This window comes from Aethalodelphis obliquidens, unplaced genomic scaffold (assembly GCF_003676395.1).
Source record: "Aethalodelphis obliquidens isolate GAN/ISIS:26980383/991018 unplaced genomic scaffold, ASM367639v1 scaffold86, whole genome shotgun sequence".
Taxonomy (NCBI): Eukaryota; Metazoa; Chordata; class Mammalia; order Artiodactyla; family Delphinidae; genus Aethalodelphis; species Aethalodelphis obliquidens.
In genome coordinates, this window is record NW_020838030.1 from 4,515,115 (window position 1) to 4,534,807 (window position 19,693).

At 40.9% G+C, this 19,693-nt stretch overlaps 1 protein-coding gene across 2 annotated transcripts in view; it reads left to right on the forward strand.

Annotated features, from left to right (window-relative positions):
* Positions 1 to 19,693, forward strand: part of SEC13 (SEC13 homolog, nuclear pore and COPII component) — a 54,315-nt gene that overhangs the window by 26,512 nt on the left and 8,110 nt on the right. For both annotated transcript variants that reach the window (XM_027093833.1, XM_027093834.1), the window contains 3 exons: positions 10,154 to 10,287; positions 10,741 to 10,864; positions 11,866 to 12,012. In XM_027093833.1, the coding sequence (XP_026949634.1) occupies positions 10,154 to 10,287; positions 10,741 to 10,864; positions 11,866 to 12,012 (405 nt within the window). The remainder of the gene's footprint in view (positions 1 to 10,153; positions 10,288 to 10,740; positions 10,865 to 11,865; positions 12,013 to 19,693) is intronic.

A 19,693-nucleotide genomic window follows, 5' to 3' on the forward strand; every position in this document is an offset into this window, starting at 1 on the left:
GGGATTCCTTTGTGTGTTATTTGTTGTTTTCCCCTTGCTGCTTTTAATATGTTTTCTTTGTATTTAATTTTGACAGTTTGATTAATATGTGTCTTGGCGTGTTTCTCCTTGGATTTATCCTGTATGGGACTCTCTGTGCTTCCTGGACTTGATTAACTATTTCCTTTCCCATATTAGGGAAGTTTTCAACTATAATCTCTTCAAATATTTTCTCAGTCCCTTTCTTTTTCTCTTCTTCTTCTGGAACCCCTATAATTCGAATGTTGGTGCGTTTAATGTTGTCCCAGAGGTCTCTGAGACTGTCCTCAGTTCTTTTCATTCTTTTTTCTTTATCCTGCTCTGCAGTACTTATTTCCACTATTTTATCTTCCAGGTCACTTATCCGTTCTTCTGCCTCAGTTATTCTGCTATTGATCCCATCTAGAGTATTTTTCATTTCATTTATTGTGTTGTTCATCATTGTTTGTTTCATCTTTAGTTCTTCTAGGTCCTTGTTAAATGTGTCTTGCATTTTGTCTATTCTATTTCCAAGATTTTGGATCATCTTTACTATCATTATTCTGAATTCTTTTTCAGGTAGAAAAAGAATTTCTACCTATTTCTGCCTATTTCCTCTTCATTTGTTAGGTCTGGTGGGTTTTTATCTTGCTCCTTCATCTGCTGTGTGTTTTTCTGTCTTCTCATTTTGCTTATCTTACTGTGTTTGGGGTCTCCTTTTTGCAGGCTGCAGGTTCGTAGTTCCCGTTGTTTTTGGTGTCTGTCCCCAGTGGCTAAGGTTGGTTCAGTAGGTTGTGTAGGCTTCCTGGTGGAGGGGACTAGTGCCTGTGTTGTGGTGGATGAGGCTGGATCTTGTCTTTCTGGTGGGCAGGTCCACGTCTGGTGGTGTGTTTTGGGTTGTCTGTGGACTTATTATGATTTTAGGCAGCCTCTCTTCTAATGGGTGGGGTTGTGTTCCTGTCTTGCTAGTTGTTTGGCATAGGATGTCCAGCACTGTAGCTTGCTGATCGTTGAGTGAAGCTGGGTGCTGGTGTTGAGATGGAGATCTCTGGGAGATTTTCGCCGTTTGATATTATATGGAGCTGCGAGGTCTCTTGTGGACCAGTGTCCTGAAGTTGGCTCTCCCACCTCAGAGGCACAGCACTGACTCCTGGCTGCAGCACCGAGCCTTTCATCCACATGGCTCAGAATAAAAGACAGAAAAAATAGAAAGGAAGAATTAGTAGAAGAAAGAAAGAAAGGAAGGAAGGAGGGAGGGAGGGAGGGAGGAGGGAGGGAAGGAAGAAAAAAAGAAAGAAGATAAAGTAAGATAAAATAAAGTAAGATAAAATATAATAAAGTTATTAAAATAAAAAGTAATTATTAAGAGAAAAAAAAAACAGACGGATAGAGCCCTAGGACAAATGGTGGAAGCAAAGCTATACAGACAAAATCTCACATAGAAGCATACACATACACACTCACAAAAAGAGGAAAAGAGGAAAATATCATAAATCTTGCTCTCAAAGTCCACCTCCTCAATTTGGGATGATTCGTTGTCTATTCATGTATTCCACAGATGCAGGGTACAGCAAATTGATTGTGGAGCTTTAATCCGCTGTTTCTGAGGCTGCTGGGAGAGATTTCCCTTTCTTTGCTTTGTTCTCACAGCTCCCAGGGGCTCAGCTTTGGATTTGGCCCCACCTCTGCGTGTAGGTCGCCGGAGGGCGTCTGTTCTTTGCTCAGACAGGGTGGGGTTAAAGGAGCAGCTGGTTCAGGGGCTCTGGCTCACTCAGGCTGGGGGGAGGGAGGGGCACGGAGTGCGGGGCGAGCCTGCGGCGGCAGAGGCCAGCGTGACGTTGCTAGCCTGAGGCGCGCCGTGCGTTCTCCCGGGGGAGTTGTCCCTGGATCCCGGGACCCTGGCAGTGGCGGGCTGCACAGGCTCCCCGAAGGGGGGTGTGGAGAGTGACCTGTGCTCGCACACAGGCTTCTTGGTGGCGGCAGCAGCAGCCTTAGCGTCTCATGCCTGTCTCTGGGGTCCGCGCTTTTAGCCGCGGCTAGCACCCGTCTCTGGAGCTCCTTTAAGCAGTGCTCTTAATCCCCTCTCCTTGCGCACCAGGAAACAAAGAGGGAAGAAAAAGGCTCTTGCCTCTTTGGCAGGTCCAGACTTTTCCCTGGACTCCCTCCCGGCCAGCCGTGGCGCACTAACCCCCTGCAGGCTGTGTTCAATCCCAGTCCTCTCCCTGCGCTCCGACTGAAGCCCGAGTCTCAACTCCCAGCCCCGCCCGCCCTGGCGGGTGAGCAGACAAACCTCTCGGGCTGCTGAGTGCCGGTCGGCACCCATCCTCTGTGCGGGAATCTCCCCGCTTTGGCCGCCGCACCCCTGTTGCTGTGCTCTCCTTCGCGGCTCGGAAGCTTTCCCCCTCTGCCACCCGCAATCTCCACCCGCGAAGGGGCTTCCTAGTGCGTGAAAACATTTCCTCCTTCACAGCTCCCTCCCACTGGTGCAGGTCCCGTCCCTATCCTTTTGTCTCTGTTTATTTTTTCTTTTGCCCTACCCAGGTACATGGGGAGTTTCTTGCCTTTTGGGAGGTCTGAGGTCTTCTGCCAGCGTTCAGTAGGTGTTCTGTAGGAGTTGTTCCACGTGTAGATGTATTTCTGGTGTATCTGTGGGGAGGAAGGTGATCTCCACGTCTTACTCTTCCGCCATCTTCCTGGAAACCTTAGCTATTTTTGACAGATGTGAGGTGATATCTTATTGTGGTTTTGATTTGCATTTCCCTGATGATTAGTGATGTTGAACATTTTTTCATGTACTTGTTGACCCATCTGTGTATCTTCTTGGGAAAACCATATATTCAGATCCTCTGCCATTTTTAAGTTGAATTATTTGGTTTTACTATTGAGTTGTATGAATTCTTTTATATTTTTGATATTGACCCCTTATTAGATACAGGATTTACAAATATTTTTTCCCATTCCGTAGGTTGCCTTTTCACTTTGTTGATGATTTCTTTTGCTGTACAGAAGCTTTTTGTTTGACGTAGTTCCCCTTGTTTTTGCTTATGTTGCCTTTGCTTTTGGAGTCAGACCCAGAAAATCATCACCAAGATCAATGTCAAGGAGCTTAGCACCTATGTTTGCCTCTAGGAGTTTTATGGCTTCAGGTCTCACATTCTTTAATCCATTTTGAGTTCATTTTTATGTACAGTGTAAGATAGTGGTCCAGTTTCGTTCTTTTGTATGTGGCTGTCAAGTTTTCCCCACACTGTCTGTTGAAGAGACTGTCCTTTCCCCATTGTATATTCTTGACTCCTTTATCATAAATTAATTGGCCACATATGCAGGGGTTTATTTCTGGGTTCTCTGTTCTGTTCATTGATCTATGTGTCTGGTTGATTTTTTGTTGGTTTTTTTTTTTTTTTTCTTACATTTTAGTGATGGTAGAAAATATCAGGTAGACAAGTAAATTGTAGATAGCCAGTAACAGTGTTGTAAAGAGTATGTGTCTGTTTTTAATGCCAATACCATACTCTTTGATCACTGTATCTTTTTAATAAAGGGGTCTTTTGTGATTCCATACAAATTTTAGGATTGTTTGTTCTAAACAAACAATTTATATTTTAGGATTGTACTGTGAAAGATGGCATTGCAATTTTGATAGAAATTGCATGGAATCTGTAGATTGCTTTGGGTAGTATGGACACTTTAGCAATATTTCTTCCAATCCATCTGCATGAATATCTTTCATTTGTGTTGTCTTTAATTTCTTTCATCATTGTCCTCAGTGTACAGGTCTTTCCCCTCATTGGTTAAATTCATTCATAGGTATTTTATTCTTTTTTTTTTTTTTTTTTTTTTTTGTGGTACGCGGGCCTCTCACTGTTGTGGCCTCTCCCGTTGCGGAGCACAGGCTCCGGACACGCAGGCTCAGCGGCCATGGCCCACAGGCCCAGCCACTCCACGGCATATGGGATCTTCCCAGACCGGGGCATGAACCCATGTCCCCTGCATCGCCAGGCGGACTCTCAACCACTGCGCCACCAGGGAAGCCCGGTATTTTATTCTTTTTGATGCAATTGTAAATGGGTTGTTTTCATAATTTCTTTTCTGATAGTTCATTGGTAGTGTATAGAAATGCAAGAGTTTTTTATACATTGATTTTGTTTCCTGCAGGTTTATTAAATTCGTTTATTATTTCTAACAGTTTTTTGGTGGAGTCTTGAGGATGTTCTATACATAATATCACGTCATCTCCAAATACTGAGTTTTACATTTTCCTTTCCAATGTGGATGGCTTTTATTTTCTTTTTCTTGCTTGATTGCTCTGGTTGGGACTTCCAATATTTTAATGAGTAAAAGTGGCAAGCATGGACATCTTTGTCCTGTTCCTGATCTTAGAGGAAAAGCTTTTAGCTTTTCACTATTGATGTTCGCTATGGGCTTGTCATATATGGCCTCTATTATGTTGAGGTACATACCTTCAATACCCACTTCGTTGAGAGTTTTATCATAAATGGACGCTGACTTTAATCAAATGCTTTCTCTGCATCTATTGAGATAATTATATGATTTTTATCCTTCATTTTGTTAATGTTGTGTATCACCTGGATTGATTTGTGGGTGGTAAACCAGCCTTGCATCCCTGGAATACATCTCACTTGATCATGGTGTATGATCCTTTTAATGTATTGTTGAATTTGGTTTGCTGGTATTTTGTTGAGGATTTTATCATCTTTCTTCATAGTTATTGGCCTGTTTAGATTTTCTGTTTCTTCATGATTCAGTCTTGGAATGTTCTGTGTTTCTGGGAATCTATCCATTACTTCTAGGTTGTCATTTGTTTGCATATTATTGTTCATAGTGGACTCTGATGATCCTTTGCATTTTTGTGGTATCAGTCTGTATTTCATTTATTTCTCCTCTGATTTTTGTTGTTTCCTTCCTTCCACTGACTTTGGGCTTCATTTGTTCTTTTTCTGGTTCCTTGAGGTATAAAGTTAGGGTGTTTTTGAGATCTTGTTTGTTTGTTTCTTCAGGTGGGTATTTATCTCTGTGAACTTCCCTCTTAGAACTACTTTTACTGCATCCCATAAATTCTGGTGTGTTGTATTTCCATTTTCAGTTGTCTGAAAGTATTTTTTTATTACTCTTTTGATTTCTTTGTTAACCCATTGGTTGTTCAGTAGCATGTTGTTTATTCTACACATATTTGTGGATTTTCCAGTTTTCTTCTTGTAATTGATTTCTAGTTTCATATCATTTTGGTCAGAAAAGATGCTTGATAGGATTTCAGTCTTCTTAAATTTATTAAGACTTTTTTTGGCCTAACATATGATCTATCCTGGATAATGTTCCATGTGTACTTGAGAAGAAAGTATACAGGCATACCATGGAGATAGTGCACGTTCGGTTCCAGACCACCACAATAAAGCGAATATCACAATAAAGGGAGTCACATGAATTTTCTGATTTCCCAATGCACATAAAGGTTATGTTTCAACTCTCCTAGTCTACTGAGTGTACAATAATAGCATTATGTCTAAAACAATGTACATAGTTTAATTTAGAAATGCTTTATAGGTGAAAAAGCTAACCATCATCTGAGCCTTTAGCAAGTCATAATCTTTTTGCATCAGTAACATCGAAGATCACTCATCACAGGTCAACAAAACAAATGTAATAATGAATAAGTTTCAACTATTGCAAGAATTACCAAAATGTGACACACAGACAGGAAGTGAGTAAATGCTGTTGGAAAAATGATGCCAATTGACTTGCTTGACATAGGGTTGCCACAACTTTCAGTTTGTGAAGAACTCAGTATCTATCAAGCACAATGAAACAAGACACAATAAAGTGAGGTATGCCTGTATTCTGCTACTTTTGGATGGAACGTTCTCTATATATCTGTAAAGTCCATCTGGTCTAATGTGTCCTTTAAGGCCATTTTCTGTCTGGATGATCTATCCATTGACATAACCCTACTATTATTATATTGCTGCCTATATCTCCTTTTAAGTCTGTTAGTATTTGCTTTATATATTTTGGTTTTCCTGTGTTGAGTGCATAAATGTTTACAAATGTTACATCCTCTTGTTGAATTGACTCCTTTATCATTATCTAATGCCCTTCTTTGTCTCTTATTACAGTCCCTGTATTAAAGTCTATTTTGTCTGATATAAGTATAGCTACCCCAGCTTTTTTGGTTTCCATTTGCATGGAATATCTTTTTCTATCCCTTCTTTTTTCAGTCTATGTGTGTCCTTAAATCTGAAGTGAGTTTCTTATAGGCAGCACACAGATGGTTCTTGTTTTTTTAATCCAGTCAGCCACTCTATGATGTCTTTTGATTGGAGAATTTAGTCCATTTACATTTAAAGTAATTATTGATAGGTATGCACTTATTGCCATTTTGGTTTTTTCTGGCTTTTTATAGTTCTTTTGCTCTCTTCCTTTGTGGTTTGATGACCTTTAATGGTATGCTTAGATTCCTTTCTCGTTATCTTTTGTGTATCTACTATAGGTTTTTGCTTTGTCCTTACAATGAAGTTTACATATATAACAACCCATATTAATAGTCTATTTTAAGTTGATTACAACTTAAGTTTGAACCCATTCTAAAGCTCTACATTTTTTTTTAATATATTTATTTTTTATTTATTTATTTTCACCATGCCAGCTCTTCATTGCAGCATGCAGGATCTCCATTGCAGCATGCAGACTTCTTTAGTTGTAGCATGCAGACTCTTAGTTGCAGCATGCAGACTTCTTAGTTGCAGCATGCATGTAGGATCTAGTTCCCTAACCAGGGAACAAACCCGGGCCGCCTGCATTGGGAGTGCAGAGTCTTACCCACTGGACCACTAGGGAAGTCCCTAAAGCTCTACATTTTTACCCTCCCCCACCCACCTTTTATGTATTGTTGTCACATTTTACATCTTTTTATCTTGTGTATCTTTAAGTACTGTAGTTACAGTTTTTATTTTTTTTAACCTTCATAATAGCTTCATAAGCAGTTAATCCATTGCCTTCAATATATATTTACCTTATGAGTATAAAACCTATGGAAGATTTATACTTTCATATGTTTTCTTGTTACTAATTAGCACCCTTTCTTTTCAGCTTAAAGAAGTCCCTTTAACATTTCTTGTAACGCCATTTTAGTGGTGGTGAACTCCTTTAGCTTTTGCTTATCTGGAAAACTATCTTTCCTTTAATTCTGAACAGTAACTTTGCCAGGTAGAGTATTCTTGGTTGGAAATTTTTTTTTCTTTCATCACTTTGAGATTCATTTGTTATCTTGATTGTAGTGATGGTTTTACAGAGTATACTGATGTCAGAGTTCATCAGCTTGTGCACTTTATGTTCTGTTAATGTCAGTTAGATCTTTCTTTAAAATTTGGAGTGTAGGGGGCTTCCCTGGTGGCACAGTGGTTGAGAGTCCGCCTGCCGATGCAGGGGACACAGGTTCGTGCCCCGGTCCGGGAGGATCCCACATGCCGTGGAGCAGCTGGGCCCATGAGCCATGGCTGCTGAGCCTGTGCATCCAGAGCCTGTGCTCCGCAACGGGAGAGGCCGCAACAGTGAGAGGCCCGTGTACCGCAAAACAAAAAAAAAAATTTGGATTGTAAAGAATGCAGACTGTTTCCAGTATGCAAGAACTAAAGGACTGTTGTTTCCATGAGCCCTGCCTGAGGTATCTACTAAAGAATAAGTTTTAGACAACAAAAATGACTAGAAAGACATCCATATAAATATACAGTTAATTGTAAAGAACTAACACTGAACAAGGTCCTGATCGTGTGCTCGGCTAAGATAGATAGAGTATAACTGTTAAATAAACAGTGTGCAGCACAAGCAGCTGGTACCACGCACATGAAAACACCCCCCAGAAAAACGGTGGGGGGAATGGGGAGGGCATTGCAAATACTTTCTTTAATGTTATTAATAATCATATTGACAATATTATTCTGAGACTATTCTGCTGTGTGTTAAATGAAATAAAATAAATAATTATGTACCAGTGAGCATCCCTAGCACCAGAAATACACTTGAAATACAATTTCTCACTAAAAGAAACCAGAGCTCTTGAGGAAATGGCTGATCCCAGGCCTCAGGCAGGAAAAGTACAAACATCTTGTCGTACCAGATAGAAATGATCACTGACATACTTTTTGACATACTAGGGTTGTGTCAAAGGAGCTAACTTGAACAGGCTCACACTGCCAAAGATGGGCAGTTGGAGTGTAAAAAATTAGAATAATGGCAGTGAACTGAAACCTGTCAAATATGCTTAACTCCATGAGTTCATCCTCATATTTAAAAGAGAATCAGTCATCTTTGGAGAATGACGGAACTAGTTCAGAAAGAATCAAGCATTTATCTTGCCTTTCTTATCTGATCTGTACCCCTGGGGAAGCAAATATTAATGAGTGAAATTGCCCCTGTCTAGAGTATTCCATGTAATAAATGACAAAGAAATGAATAGAATGACAGTATCACCATTTTGTAATGCCCAGTGAATTGAGAGAGGCATAAATTATTGACAAGTGGTAATAACATAAAAAGAGAGACAGTCTGACATCATGTGCCTCCTGATGAAGGATTACACCACCACCTGTAGTCTTGGCAAAGGGAAGAAACCTGAGTCTGATCCAGTAAGATCAGAGGGGGAATCTATAAATTAGAAGATGCAAGAAACATCAAAAAAATGTTTACTCACACTGGTCAAAATAACCATCATCAAAAAGTCTACAAATAATAAATGCTAGAGAGAGTGTGGAGAAAAGGGAACCGTCCTGCACTGCTGGTGGGAACGTAAATTGATGCAGCCACTATGGAGAACAATATGGAGATTCCTTAAAAAACTAAAAATAGAGCTACCATACGACCCAGCAATCCCACTCCTGGGCATATATCCAGACAATACAAAAACTCTAATTCCAAAAGATACATGCACCACAACGTTCATAGCAGCACTGTTTATAATAGCCAAGACATGGAAACAACCTAAGGGTCCATCAACAGACAAATGGATAAAGAAGATGTGGTGTACATATTTACAATGGAATATTACTCAGCCATAAAAAGAAGGAAATAATGCCATTTGTAGCAACATGGATGGACCTAGAGATTATCATACAAATGAAGTTAAGTCAGAGAAAGACAAATATCATATGATATCTCTTATATGTGGAATCTTAAAAAAAATGAAACAAGACAGAAACAGACTCACAGACATAGAAAACAAATTTATAGGACTTCCCTAGTGGTCCAGTGGTTAAGACTCCATGCTCCCAATACAGGGGGCACAGGTTCGATCCCTGGTTAGGGAACTAAGATCCCACATGCCGCATGGCGTGGTAAAAAAAAAAAAAAAAAAACAAACTTGTGGTTACCAAAGGGAAAAGGGAGGAGGATAAATTAGGAGTTTGGGATTAACAGATACATACTACTGTATATAAAGTAGATAACCAACAAGGATTTACTGTATAGCACAGGGAACTCTATTCGATATCTTGTAATAACCTATCATGGACAGTGTATATGTATAACTCAATTACTTTGCTATACACCTGAAACTAACATGGTATTGCAAATCAACTGTATTTCAATAAAAAGAATATTGCAATTTAAACAACATTTTAAATGGCAAAAATAAACTAGTGCCTAGGGATACACATTTGGATGACAAAGCTAAAAAACAGACATTAGAAATCAAAGTAATGGTTACTTACAGGAACACAGAGGGGCTATGATTCAGGTAGGACATACATGACAGGGCTTCTTGGGTAAATGGTCGTTTTATTTCTTGACCTGGGAGTGATTACAAGAGTGCTTTAGAGTAATTCATTAATCCGTATATTTACTTCGTGTGGTTTTCTGAATCTGTGCCCTCCCTTCATATGTTTGGAAAATGTTCTTTTCTTAGATTCCTGAGATTCCCTAATTCCTTCTTTAAATACATGTTGCTGAAAAATACATGCACTGTTAGGAATCCTTGAAGAAGAGTTCTGGGTGGCTAATCCTTAGTTCATTAAAACAGCTGTCCTGCATAATCCAGTCCTGAGAATTGCAGAAGGAATAAACATCAGCGTTGGGTCTGCAGAATCAGTATCCTTGTGCCAGGCAAAGGGGCAGAGTCACCACAAGTCCCCCTTCCCCCTCCTTACAGATTGGCTGCAATGCCGTCAGCTGGGCCCCTGCTGTCGTACCTGGAAGCCTCATAGACCAGCCATCTGGGCAGAAGCCCAACTACATCAAGAAGTTTGCATCAGGCGGCTGTGACAACCTCATCAAACTGTGGAAGTAAGTGGCATTGGTGAACTTCTCAAGGGGACACTTCTCACCTTCTAGCCTACCATGACTCAGCTTCAGTTCACCAGAAACGGGATCAACTGTCTTTTTCCCTTCTGCCCATAGAATACTGTCTTCAGTCTCTCAGAGGACATCCTTTTTAAAATAAAAACAAAAAAGTAAACTTCCAAAAGTAAACTTTCCCTTTACTCAGGAGCTTTGACTCTTCCTAATTCACAACTGCTAGAGCTGACTTGTTGGCTGTGGAGGAACAGAGCATTTCCTGGAGGGCTTCTTTATAGCTGGTGAACTGAATAAAATTCTGTAGGTTCAACAAATGTTACCAGAAAGGTGGAATAGCTTCTCCACCCCTGTGGAGCCTGTGGGCTGGGGGGGGGAATGGAGGTGTGGGAATGGCACCTGGGCTGCTGCCTGCTGAATTCTCTCCACCATCTCCCCTGTTAGGGAGGAAGAGGACGGCCAGTGGAAGGAAGAGCAGAAGTTGGAAGCACACAGTGACTGGGTTCGAGATGTGGCCTGGGCCCCCTCCATCGGCCTGCCCACGAGCACCATCGCCAGCTGCTCCCAGGTCAGCTCAGACCTGTGCAAGCATCCTGTGTTAGTTAATCTCAGGAAGTCCCATCAGCCCTTACAGTTCCCCTAGGGGAAATCCTTGAAGGGGAAGGGCAGGAGACAGGCAACTATAGGCCATTGTAAATAAGGGAGCACCTGGAGCCCTGTCATCGCGCAGTGAAGCTTTGGTCAGAAGCCACAGTGGCTTTCTTCCACTGAGCCAAGAGCAAGACCAAATTCAGGACTAGTTTCCCCTCCTGACCCTTTTGTGGATAGGGAATGGAGGTACCCAGGCATCGTTCTGAGAGTGTTCCCAAGCAAGGACCAGGAGCAATGGGAAATTGTAAGACCTTGGGCTCATCTACCTACTCACTATTCCCAGACAGATAACAAAAGTAAGACCAAGGATAAGCCGTTAATTATATGCTACCACCCAAGATGAGAGTTAAGCCTGGCCTTTTACATCATTTGAGCCTTTTCTACTTGGTCCTAAATTTGAGAGGACCAAGTAGAACAGGCTTAAATGATGTAAAAGATAATTCTGTTTGTTCTGTTTTAGTTTGGTTTGTTTTTGGGGGGGGGGGGGGTGTTGTTTTGTTTTGTTTTTTGGTCCCATCTCATTCTCTGAGCTTGGCGTTTAGACAGCTATACCCATTCAGTTGAGAAAGTACAGAGCCAGAGGGAGCCAAAACAACGAAGTTACTTGGCAGATGTGAGGAAAGCCCCAGAGAAAATTTGAGAATTAGCGGTACGGACAATGAAACCAGTATGAGGAAAGGAACCTGGGAGACTCCTGACCAATTTGAAGTGTGTTCCTGGGGTAAAGGGATAAAAGCAAGGGTGCTGGGCTGGAAATCAGTCCTCAAAGCTGTGAACACTGAGGAGGTCCTTGGCTGTGCTTTGCCCTGAATCCCCCACCCTATTCCTGCAAAAGTCCAATATAGCTCCAGATTGAGAGGATATCACCAGGGCAGGATTGCTGCCCCCATCTCCTGACTCTAGCCTGTCTTTTCCCAGGATGGTCGAGTGTTCATTTGGACCTGTGATGATGCCTCGGGCAATGCGTGGTCCCCCAAACTGCTGCACAAGTTCAATGATGTTGTATGGCATGTGAGCTGGTCCATCACAGCCAACATCCTAGCTGTCTCAGGCGGAGATAATAAGGTAAATACACCCTATTTCCATGACATGGCACACAGGGCCCTGTTTGTCTTTAGTGTGTCCAGTAGAGGGCACAGTTGAATCTTCCATCTAATGGCAGGGTTGGGAGGAACCTGAATGAAGACTGTTTTGAGCGTGTCTCTTATTTACATCATTAATTCTTACGACCCCCCACCCAACCCCGAGGGGTTGTATATCCCCCTTATACAGATAGAGATGGCGACAGAGATTTGACTTGCATAGGGGTCATGAAGCTGTTAGGTGGCACAGCCAATAATCAGACCCAAGGTAAATCCAAAGCCACCACCCTGGCAGTCCATCACCCTGACCATTTGACAACCTCATCTTCATGGGAACGTTTAGTTATACGTAAAATACATATAACAGAGTTTACCATCTTAACTTTTTTTAAGTGTACAGTTCTATAGTGTTAAGTATTGATACATCCACGTTATTCTGCAGTATCACTGTCATCAACCCACAACTCTTCATCCCAAACTGAAATTCTGTGCTCTTCAAACAGCACCTCCCCATTACCCCTCCCCCAGCCCCTAGCAACCCCTATTGTGCTCTCTGTCTCTATGAATGGACTACTGTAGGGACCTCCTGTAAGTAGAATTATAAGGAATTTGGGTTTTTGTGACTGGCTTGTTTCACTTAGCACAGTGTCTTTTTTTTTTTTTGAATTTTTGTATTTTATTCATTTTTTTTATATGGCAGGTTCTCATTAGTTATGCATTTTATACATATTAGTGTATATATACATGTCAATCCCAATCTCCCAATTCATCACACCACCACGACCACCCCCCGCCACTTTCCCCCCTTGGTGTCCATACGTTTGTTCTCTACATCTGTGTTTCAATTTCTGCCCTACAAACCGGTTCATCTGTACCATTTTTCTAGGTTCCACATATATGCGTTAATATACGATATTTCTTTTTCTTCCTGACTTACTTCACTCTGTATGACAGTCTCTAGATCCATCCATGTCTCTACAAATGACCCCATTTTGTTCCTTTTTATGGCTGAGTAATATTCCATTGTATATATGTACCACATCTTCTTTATCCATTCATCTGTCGATAGGCATTTAGGTTGCTTCCATGACCTGGCTGTTGTAAATAGTGCTGAAATGAACATTGGGGTGTATGTGTCTTTTTGAATTATGGTTTTCTCTGGGTATATGCCCAGTAGTGGGATTGCTGGGTCATATGGTAATTCTATTTTTAGTTTTTTAAGGAACCTCCATACTGTTCTCCATAGTGGCTGTATCAATTTACATTCCCACCAACAGTGCAAGAGGGTTGACTTTTCTCCACACCCTCTCCAGCCTTTGTTGTTTGTAGATTTTCTGATGATGTCCATGCTCACTGGTGTGAGGTGATACCTCATTGTAGTTTTGATTTGCATTTCTCTAATAATTAGTGATGTTAAGCAGCTTTTCATGTGCTTCTTAGCCATCCCTATGTCTTCTTTAGAGAAATGTCTATTTAGGTTTTCTGCCCACTTTTTGATTGGATTGTTTGTTTTTTTTTAATATTGAGCTGCATGAGCTGTTTATATATTTTGGAGATTAATCCTTTGTCCATTAATTCCTTTGCAAATATTCTCTCCCATTCTGAGGGCTGTCTTTCATCTTGTTTGTAGTTTCCTTTACTGTGCAAAAGCTTTTAAGTTTCATTAGGTCCCATTTATTTTTGTTTTTACTTCCATTACTCTAGGAGGGGGATCAAAAAAGATCTTGCTGTGATTTATGTCAAAGAGTGTTCTTCCTATGTTTTCCTCTGAGAGTTTTATAGTGTCAAGTCTTACATTTAGGTCTCTAATCCATTTTGAGTTTATTTTTGTGAACTGTGTTAGGGAGTGTTCTAACTTCATTCTTTTACATGTAGCTGTCCAGTTTTCCCAGCAGCACTTATTGAAGAGACTGTTTTTTCTCCATTGCATATCCTTGCCTCCTTTATCATAGATTAGGTTGACCATAGGTGCGTGGGTTTATCTCTGGGCTTTCTATCCTGTTCCGTTGATCTGTATTTCTGTTCTTGTGCCAGTACCATATTGACTTGATTACTGTAGCTTTGTAGTATAGTCTGAAGTCAGGAAGCCTGATTCCTCCTGCTCTGTTTTTTTCCCTGAAGATTGCTTTGGCTATTTCAGGGTCTCTTGTGTCTCCATACAAGTTTTAAGATTTTTTGTTCTAGTTCTGTAAAAATGCCATTGATAATTTGATAGGTATTGCATTGAATCTGTAGATTGCTTTGTGTAGTATAGTCATTTTCACAATATTTATTCTTCCAATCCAAGAACATGGTATATCTCTTCATCTGTTTGTATCATCTTTAATTTCTTTCATCAGTGTCTTATAGTTTTCTGAGTACAGGTCTTTTGTCTCCCTAGGTAGGTTTATTCCTCGGTATTTTATTCTATTTGTTGCAGTGGTAAATGGGAGTGTTTCCCTAATTTCTCTTTCACATTTTTCATCATTAGTGTATAGGAATGCAAGAGATTTCTGTGCATTCATTTTGTATCCTGCAACTTTACCAAATTCATTGATTACCTCTAGTAGTTTTCTGGTGGCATCTTTAAGATTCTCTATGTATAGTATCATGTCATCTGCAGACAGTGACAGTTATACTTCTTCTTTTCCAATTTGTATTCCTTTAGGTTCTTTTTCTTCTCTGATTGCCGTGGCTAGGACTTCCAAAAACTATGCTGAATAATAGTGGCGAGAGTGGACATCCTTGTCTTGTTCCTGATCTTAGAGGAAATGCATTCAGTTTTTCACATTGAGAATGATGTTTGCTGTGGGTTTGTCGTATATGGCCTTTATTATGTTGAGGTAGGTTCCCTCTATGCCCACTTTCTGGAGAGTTTTTAGTATAAATGAGTGTTGAATTTCATCAAAAGGTTTTTCTGCATCTATTGAGATGATCATATTGTTTTACTTCTTCAGTTTGTTATTATGGTGTATCACATGGATTGATTTGCGTATATTGAAGAGTCCTTGCATCCCTGGGATAAATCCCACTTGATCATGCTGTATGATCCTTTTAATGTGTTGTTGGATTCTGTTTGCTAGTATTCTGTTGAGGATTTTTGCATCTATATTCATCAGTGATATTGGTCTGTAACTTTCTTTTTTTGTAGTATCTTTGTCTAGTTTTGGAATCAGGGTGATGGTGGCCTCATAGAATGAGTTTGGGAGTGTTCCTTCCTCTGCAATTTTTTGGAACACTTTGAGAAGGATGGGTGTTAGCTCTTCTCTAAATGTTTGATACAATTCACCTGTGAAGCCATCTGGTCCTGGACTTTTGTTTGTTGGAAGATTTTTAATCACAGTTTCAATATCCTTACTTGTGATTGGTCTGTTCATCTTTTCTATTTCTTCCTGGTTCAGTCTTGGAAGCTTATACCTTTCTAAGAATTTGTCCACTTCTTCCATGTTGTCCATTTTATTCACATAGAGTTGCTTGTAGTAGTCCCTTAGGATGCTTTGTATTTCTGCGGTGTCTGTTGTAACTTCTCCTTTTTCATTTCTAATTTTATTGATTTGAGTCTTCTCCCTCTTTTTCTTGATGAGTCTGGCTAATAGTTTATCAATTCTGTTTATCTTTTCAGAGAACCAGCTTTTAGTTTTATAGATCTTTGCTATTGTTTTGTTTCTATTTATTTCTGCTCTGATCTTTATGATTTCTTTCCTTCTGCTAACTTTGGGTTTTGTTTGTTCTTCTTTCTCTAGTTCCTTTAAGTGTAAGGTTAAATTGTTCATTTGAGATTTTTCTTGTTTCTTGAGGTAGGCTTGTATTGCTATAAACTACCCTCTGAGAACTGCTTTTGCTGCATCCCACAGGTTGTGGATCATCGTGTGTTCATTGTCATTTGTCTCTAGGTATTTTTTGACTTCCTCTTTGATTTCTTCAATGATCTCATGGTTTTTTAGTAACATACTGTTCAGCCATGTGTTTGTGTTTTTTACGTTTTTTTCCCTGTGATTGATTTCTAATCTCATAGCATTGTGGTCAGAAAAGATGCTTGATATGATTTTAATTTTCTTAAATATACTGAGGCTTGATGTGTGACCCAAGATGTGATGTATCCTGGAGAACATTCCATGTGCACTTGAGAAGAAAGTGTAATCTCCTGTTTTTGGATGGAATGTCCTATAACTATGAATGAAATCTGTCTGGTCTGTTGTGTCATTTACAGCTTGTGTTTCCATATTAATTTTCTGTTTGGATGATCTGTCCATTGGTGTGAGGTGTTAAAGTCCCCCACTATTATTGTGTTACTGTCAATTTCCTCTTTTATAGCTGTTAGCAGTGCCTTGTGTATTGAGGTGCTCCTATGTTGCATGCATACATACTTATAATTGTTATATCTTCTTCTTGGATTTATCCCTTGATCATTATGTAGTGTCCTTCCTTGTCTCTTGTAACTTTCTTTATTTTAAAGTCTATTTTATCTGATATGAGTACTGCTGCTCCTGCCTTCTTTGATTTCCATTTACATGGAATATCTTTTTCCATCCCCTCACTGTCAGTCTGTATGTGTCCCTAGGTCTGATGTGTGTCTCTTGTGATAGCATATGTATGGGTCATGTTTTTGTATCCATTCAGCGAGCCTGGGTCTTTCGGTTGGAGCATTTAATCCATTCACGTTTAAGGTAATTATCGATATGTATGTTCCTATTACCATTTTCTTAGTTGTTGTGGGTTTGTTTGTTTGTTTTTTTAAAGGAATTCCTTTATTTTTATTATCTTTTTTTTTTTTTTTTGCGGTATGCGGGCCTCTCACCATTGTGGCCTCTCCCATTGCGGAGCACAGGACGCGTAGGCTCAGCGGCCATGGCTCACGGGCCCAGCCGCTCCGCGGCATGTGGGATCTTCCCAGACCAGGGCACGAACCCGTGTCCCCTGCATCGGCAGGCGGACTCTCAACCACTGCGCCACCAGGGAAGCCCTATTATCATTTTTTATTTATTTTTTATTTTATTTTTGGCTGTGTTGGGTCTTTGTTTCTGTGCAAGGGCTTTCTGTAGTTGCAGCAAGTGGGGGCCACTCTTCATCGCGGTGCACGGGCCTCTCACTGTTGTGGCTCTCTTGTTGCGGAGCACAGGCTCCACACACGCAGGCTCAGTAGTTGTGGCTCACGGGCCCAGTTGCTCTGCGACATGTGGGATCCTCTCAGACCAGGGCTCGAACCCGTGTCCCCTGCATTGGCAGGCAGACTCTCAACCACTGCACCACCAGGGAAGCCCTTGTGGGTTTGTTTTTGTAGGTCCTTTTCTTCTGTTGTGTTTCTCACTTAGAGAAATTCCTTTAGCATTTGTTGTAGAGCTGGTTTGGTGGTGCTGAATTCTCTTAGTTTTTGCTTGTCTGTAAAGCTTTTGATTTCTCCGTCGAATCTGAATGAGATCCTTGCCGGGTAGAGTAATCTTGGTTGTAGGTTCTTCCCTTGCATCACTTTAAATATGTCATGCCACTCCCTTCTAGCTTGTAGAGTTTCTGCTGAGAAATCGCTGTTAACCTTATGGGAATTCCCTTGCATGTTATTTGTCATTTTTCCCTTGCTGCTTTCAATAATTTTTCTTTGTCTTTAATTTTTGCCAATTTGATTACTATGTGTCTCCACGTGTTTCTCCTTGAGTTTGTCCTGCCTGGGACTCTCTGTGCTTCCTGGACTTGGATGGCTATTTCCTTTCCCATGTTAGGGAAGTTTTTGACTACAATCTCTTCAAATATTTTCTCGGGTCCTTTATGTCTCTCTTCTCCTTCTTGGACCCCTATCATGCGAATGTTGTTGTGTTTAATGTTGTCCCAGAGGTCTCTTAGGCTGTCTTCAATTCTTTTCATTCTTTTTTCTTTATTCTGTTCCGCAGCAGTGAATTCCACCATTCTGTCTTCCAGGTCACTTATCCGTTCTTCTGCCTCAATTATTCTACTATTGAGTCCTTCTAGTGTATTTTTCATTTCAGTTATTGTATTTTTCATCTGTTTGTTCTTTAATTCTTCTAGGTCTTTGTTAAAAATTTTCTTGCATCTTCTCGATCTTTGCCTCCATTGTTTCTCCAAGGTCCTGGATCATCTTCACTATCACTATTCTGAATTCTTTTTCTGGAAAGTTGGCTGTCTCCACTTCACTTAGTTGTTTTTCTGGGGTTTTATCTTGTTCCTTCATCTGGTACAAAGTCCTTTGCCTTTTCATGTTGTCTATCTTTCTGTGAATGTGGTTTTCCTTCCACAGGTTGCAGGATTGTAGTTCTTCTTGCTTCTGCTGTCTGCCCTCTGGTGGATGAGTCTATCTAAGAGGCTTGTGCAAACTTCCTGATGGAAGGGGGGTTAGAGCTGGGTGTTTCCCTGGCAGGCAGAGCTCAGTAAAACTTTAATCCACCTTTCTGCTGTTGGCTGGGGCTGGGTTCCCTCCCTGTTGGTTGTTTGGCCTGAAGCGACCCAGCACTGGAGCCTACTCAGCTCTTTGGTGGGGCTAATGGCTCTGGGAGGGCTCACACCAAGGAGTACTTCCCAGAACTTCTGCTGCCAGTGTCCTTGTCCCCATGGTGAGCCACAGGCACCCCCCCTGCCTCTGCAGGAGACCCTCCAACACTAGCAGGTAGGTAGGTCTGGTTCAGTCTCCTATGGAGTCACTGCTCCTTCCCCTGGGTCTCCATGCACACACTACTTTGTGTGTGACCTCCAAGAGTCGCGTTTCTGTTTCCCCCCGTCCTGTGAAAGTCCTGAAATCAAATCCCACTAGGCTTCAATGTCTGATTCTCTAGGAATTTCTCCTGCCGTATCCTGTGGTTGGGAAGCCTGACATGGGGCTTAGAACCTTCACTCCAGTGGGTGGACTTCTGTGGGATAAGTGTCCTCCAGTTTATGAGTCACCACCCAGCAGTTACGGGATTTGATTGTATTGTGATTGCGCCCCTCCTACCATCTCATTGTGGCTTCTCCTTTGTCCTTGCCTGGGGGGGTATCTTTTTTGGTGAGTTCCAGTGTGTTCTGTCGATGACTGTTCAGCAGTCTGCTGTCGCTTTTGGGAGTGAGAGCATGTCCCTGTACTCTGCCATCTTCAACCAGTCTCAGCAGTGTCTTTTTTTCTTTTTTATTGAAGTATAGTTGATTTAAAATGTGTTAATTTCTGCTGTACAGCAAAGTGATTCAGTTATGTGTATCCACATTCTTTTTTCTATTTCCTTCCATTATGATTTATTACAGGATATTGAGTAGTTCCCTGTGCTATATAGTAGGACCTTGTTGTTTATCCATTGTATATATAACAGTTTGCATCTGCTACTCCCAAACTCCCAGTCCATCCATCCTGCACCCCCCATCCACCTTGGCAACCAGAAGTCTGTTCTCCATGTCTCGGAGTCTCTTTCATAGATAAGTTCATGTCATATTTTAGATTCCACATATAAGCGATATCATATGGTATATGTTGTTCTCTTTCTGACTTACTTCACTTGATATGATGATCTCTAGGTCCATCCATGTTGCTGCAAATAGCATTAATCTTTTTTATGCCTGAGTAATATTCCGTTGCGTGTGTTTCACATCTTCTTTATCTGTTCATCTGTCAGTGGACATTTAGGTTGTTTCCAACTATTAGCTCTTGTAAATAGTGCTGCTGTGAACATAGGGGGCATGTATCTTTCTGAATTAGAGTTTTCTCTGGATAT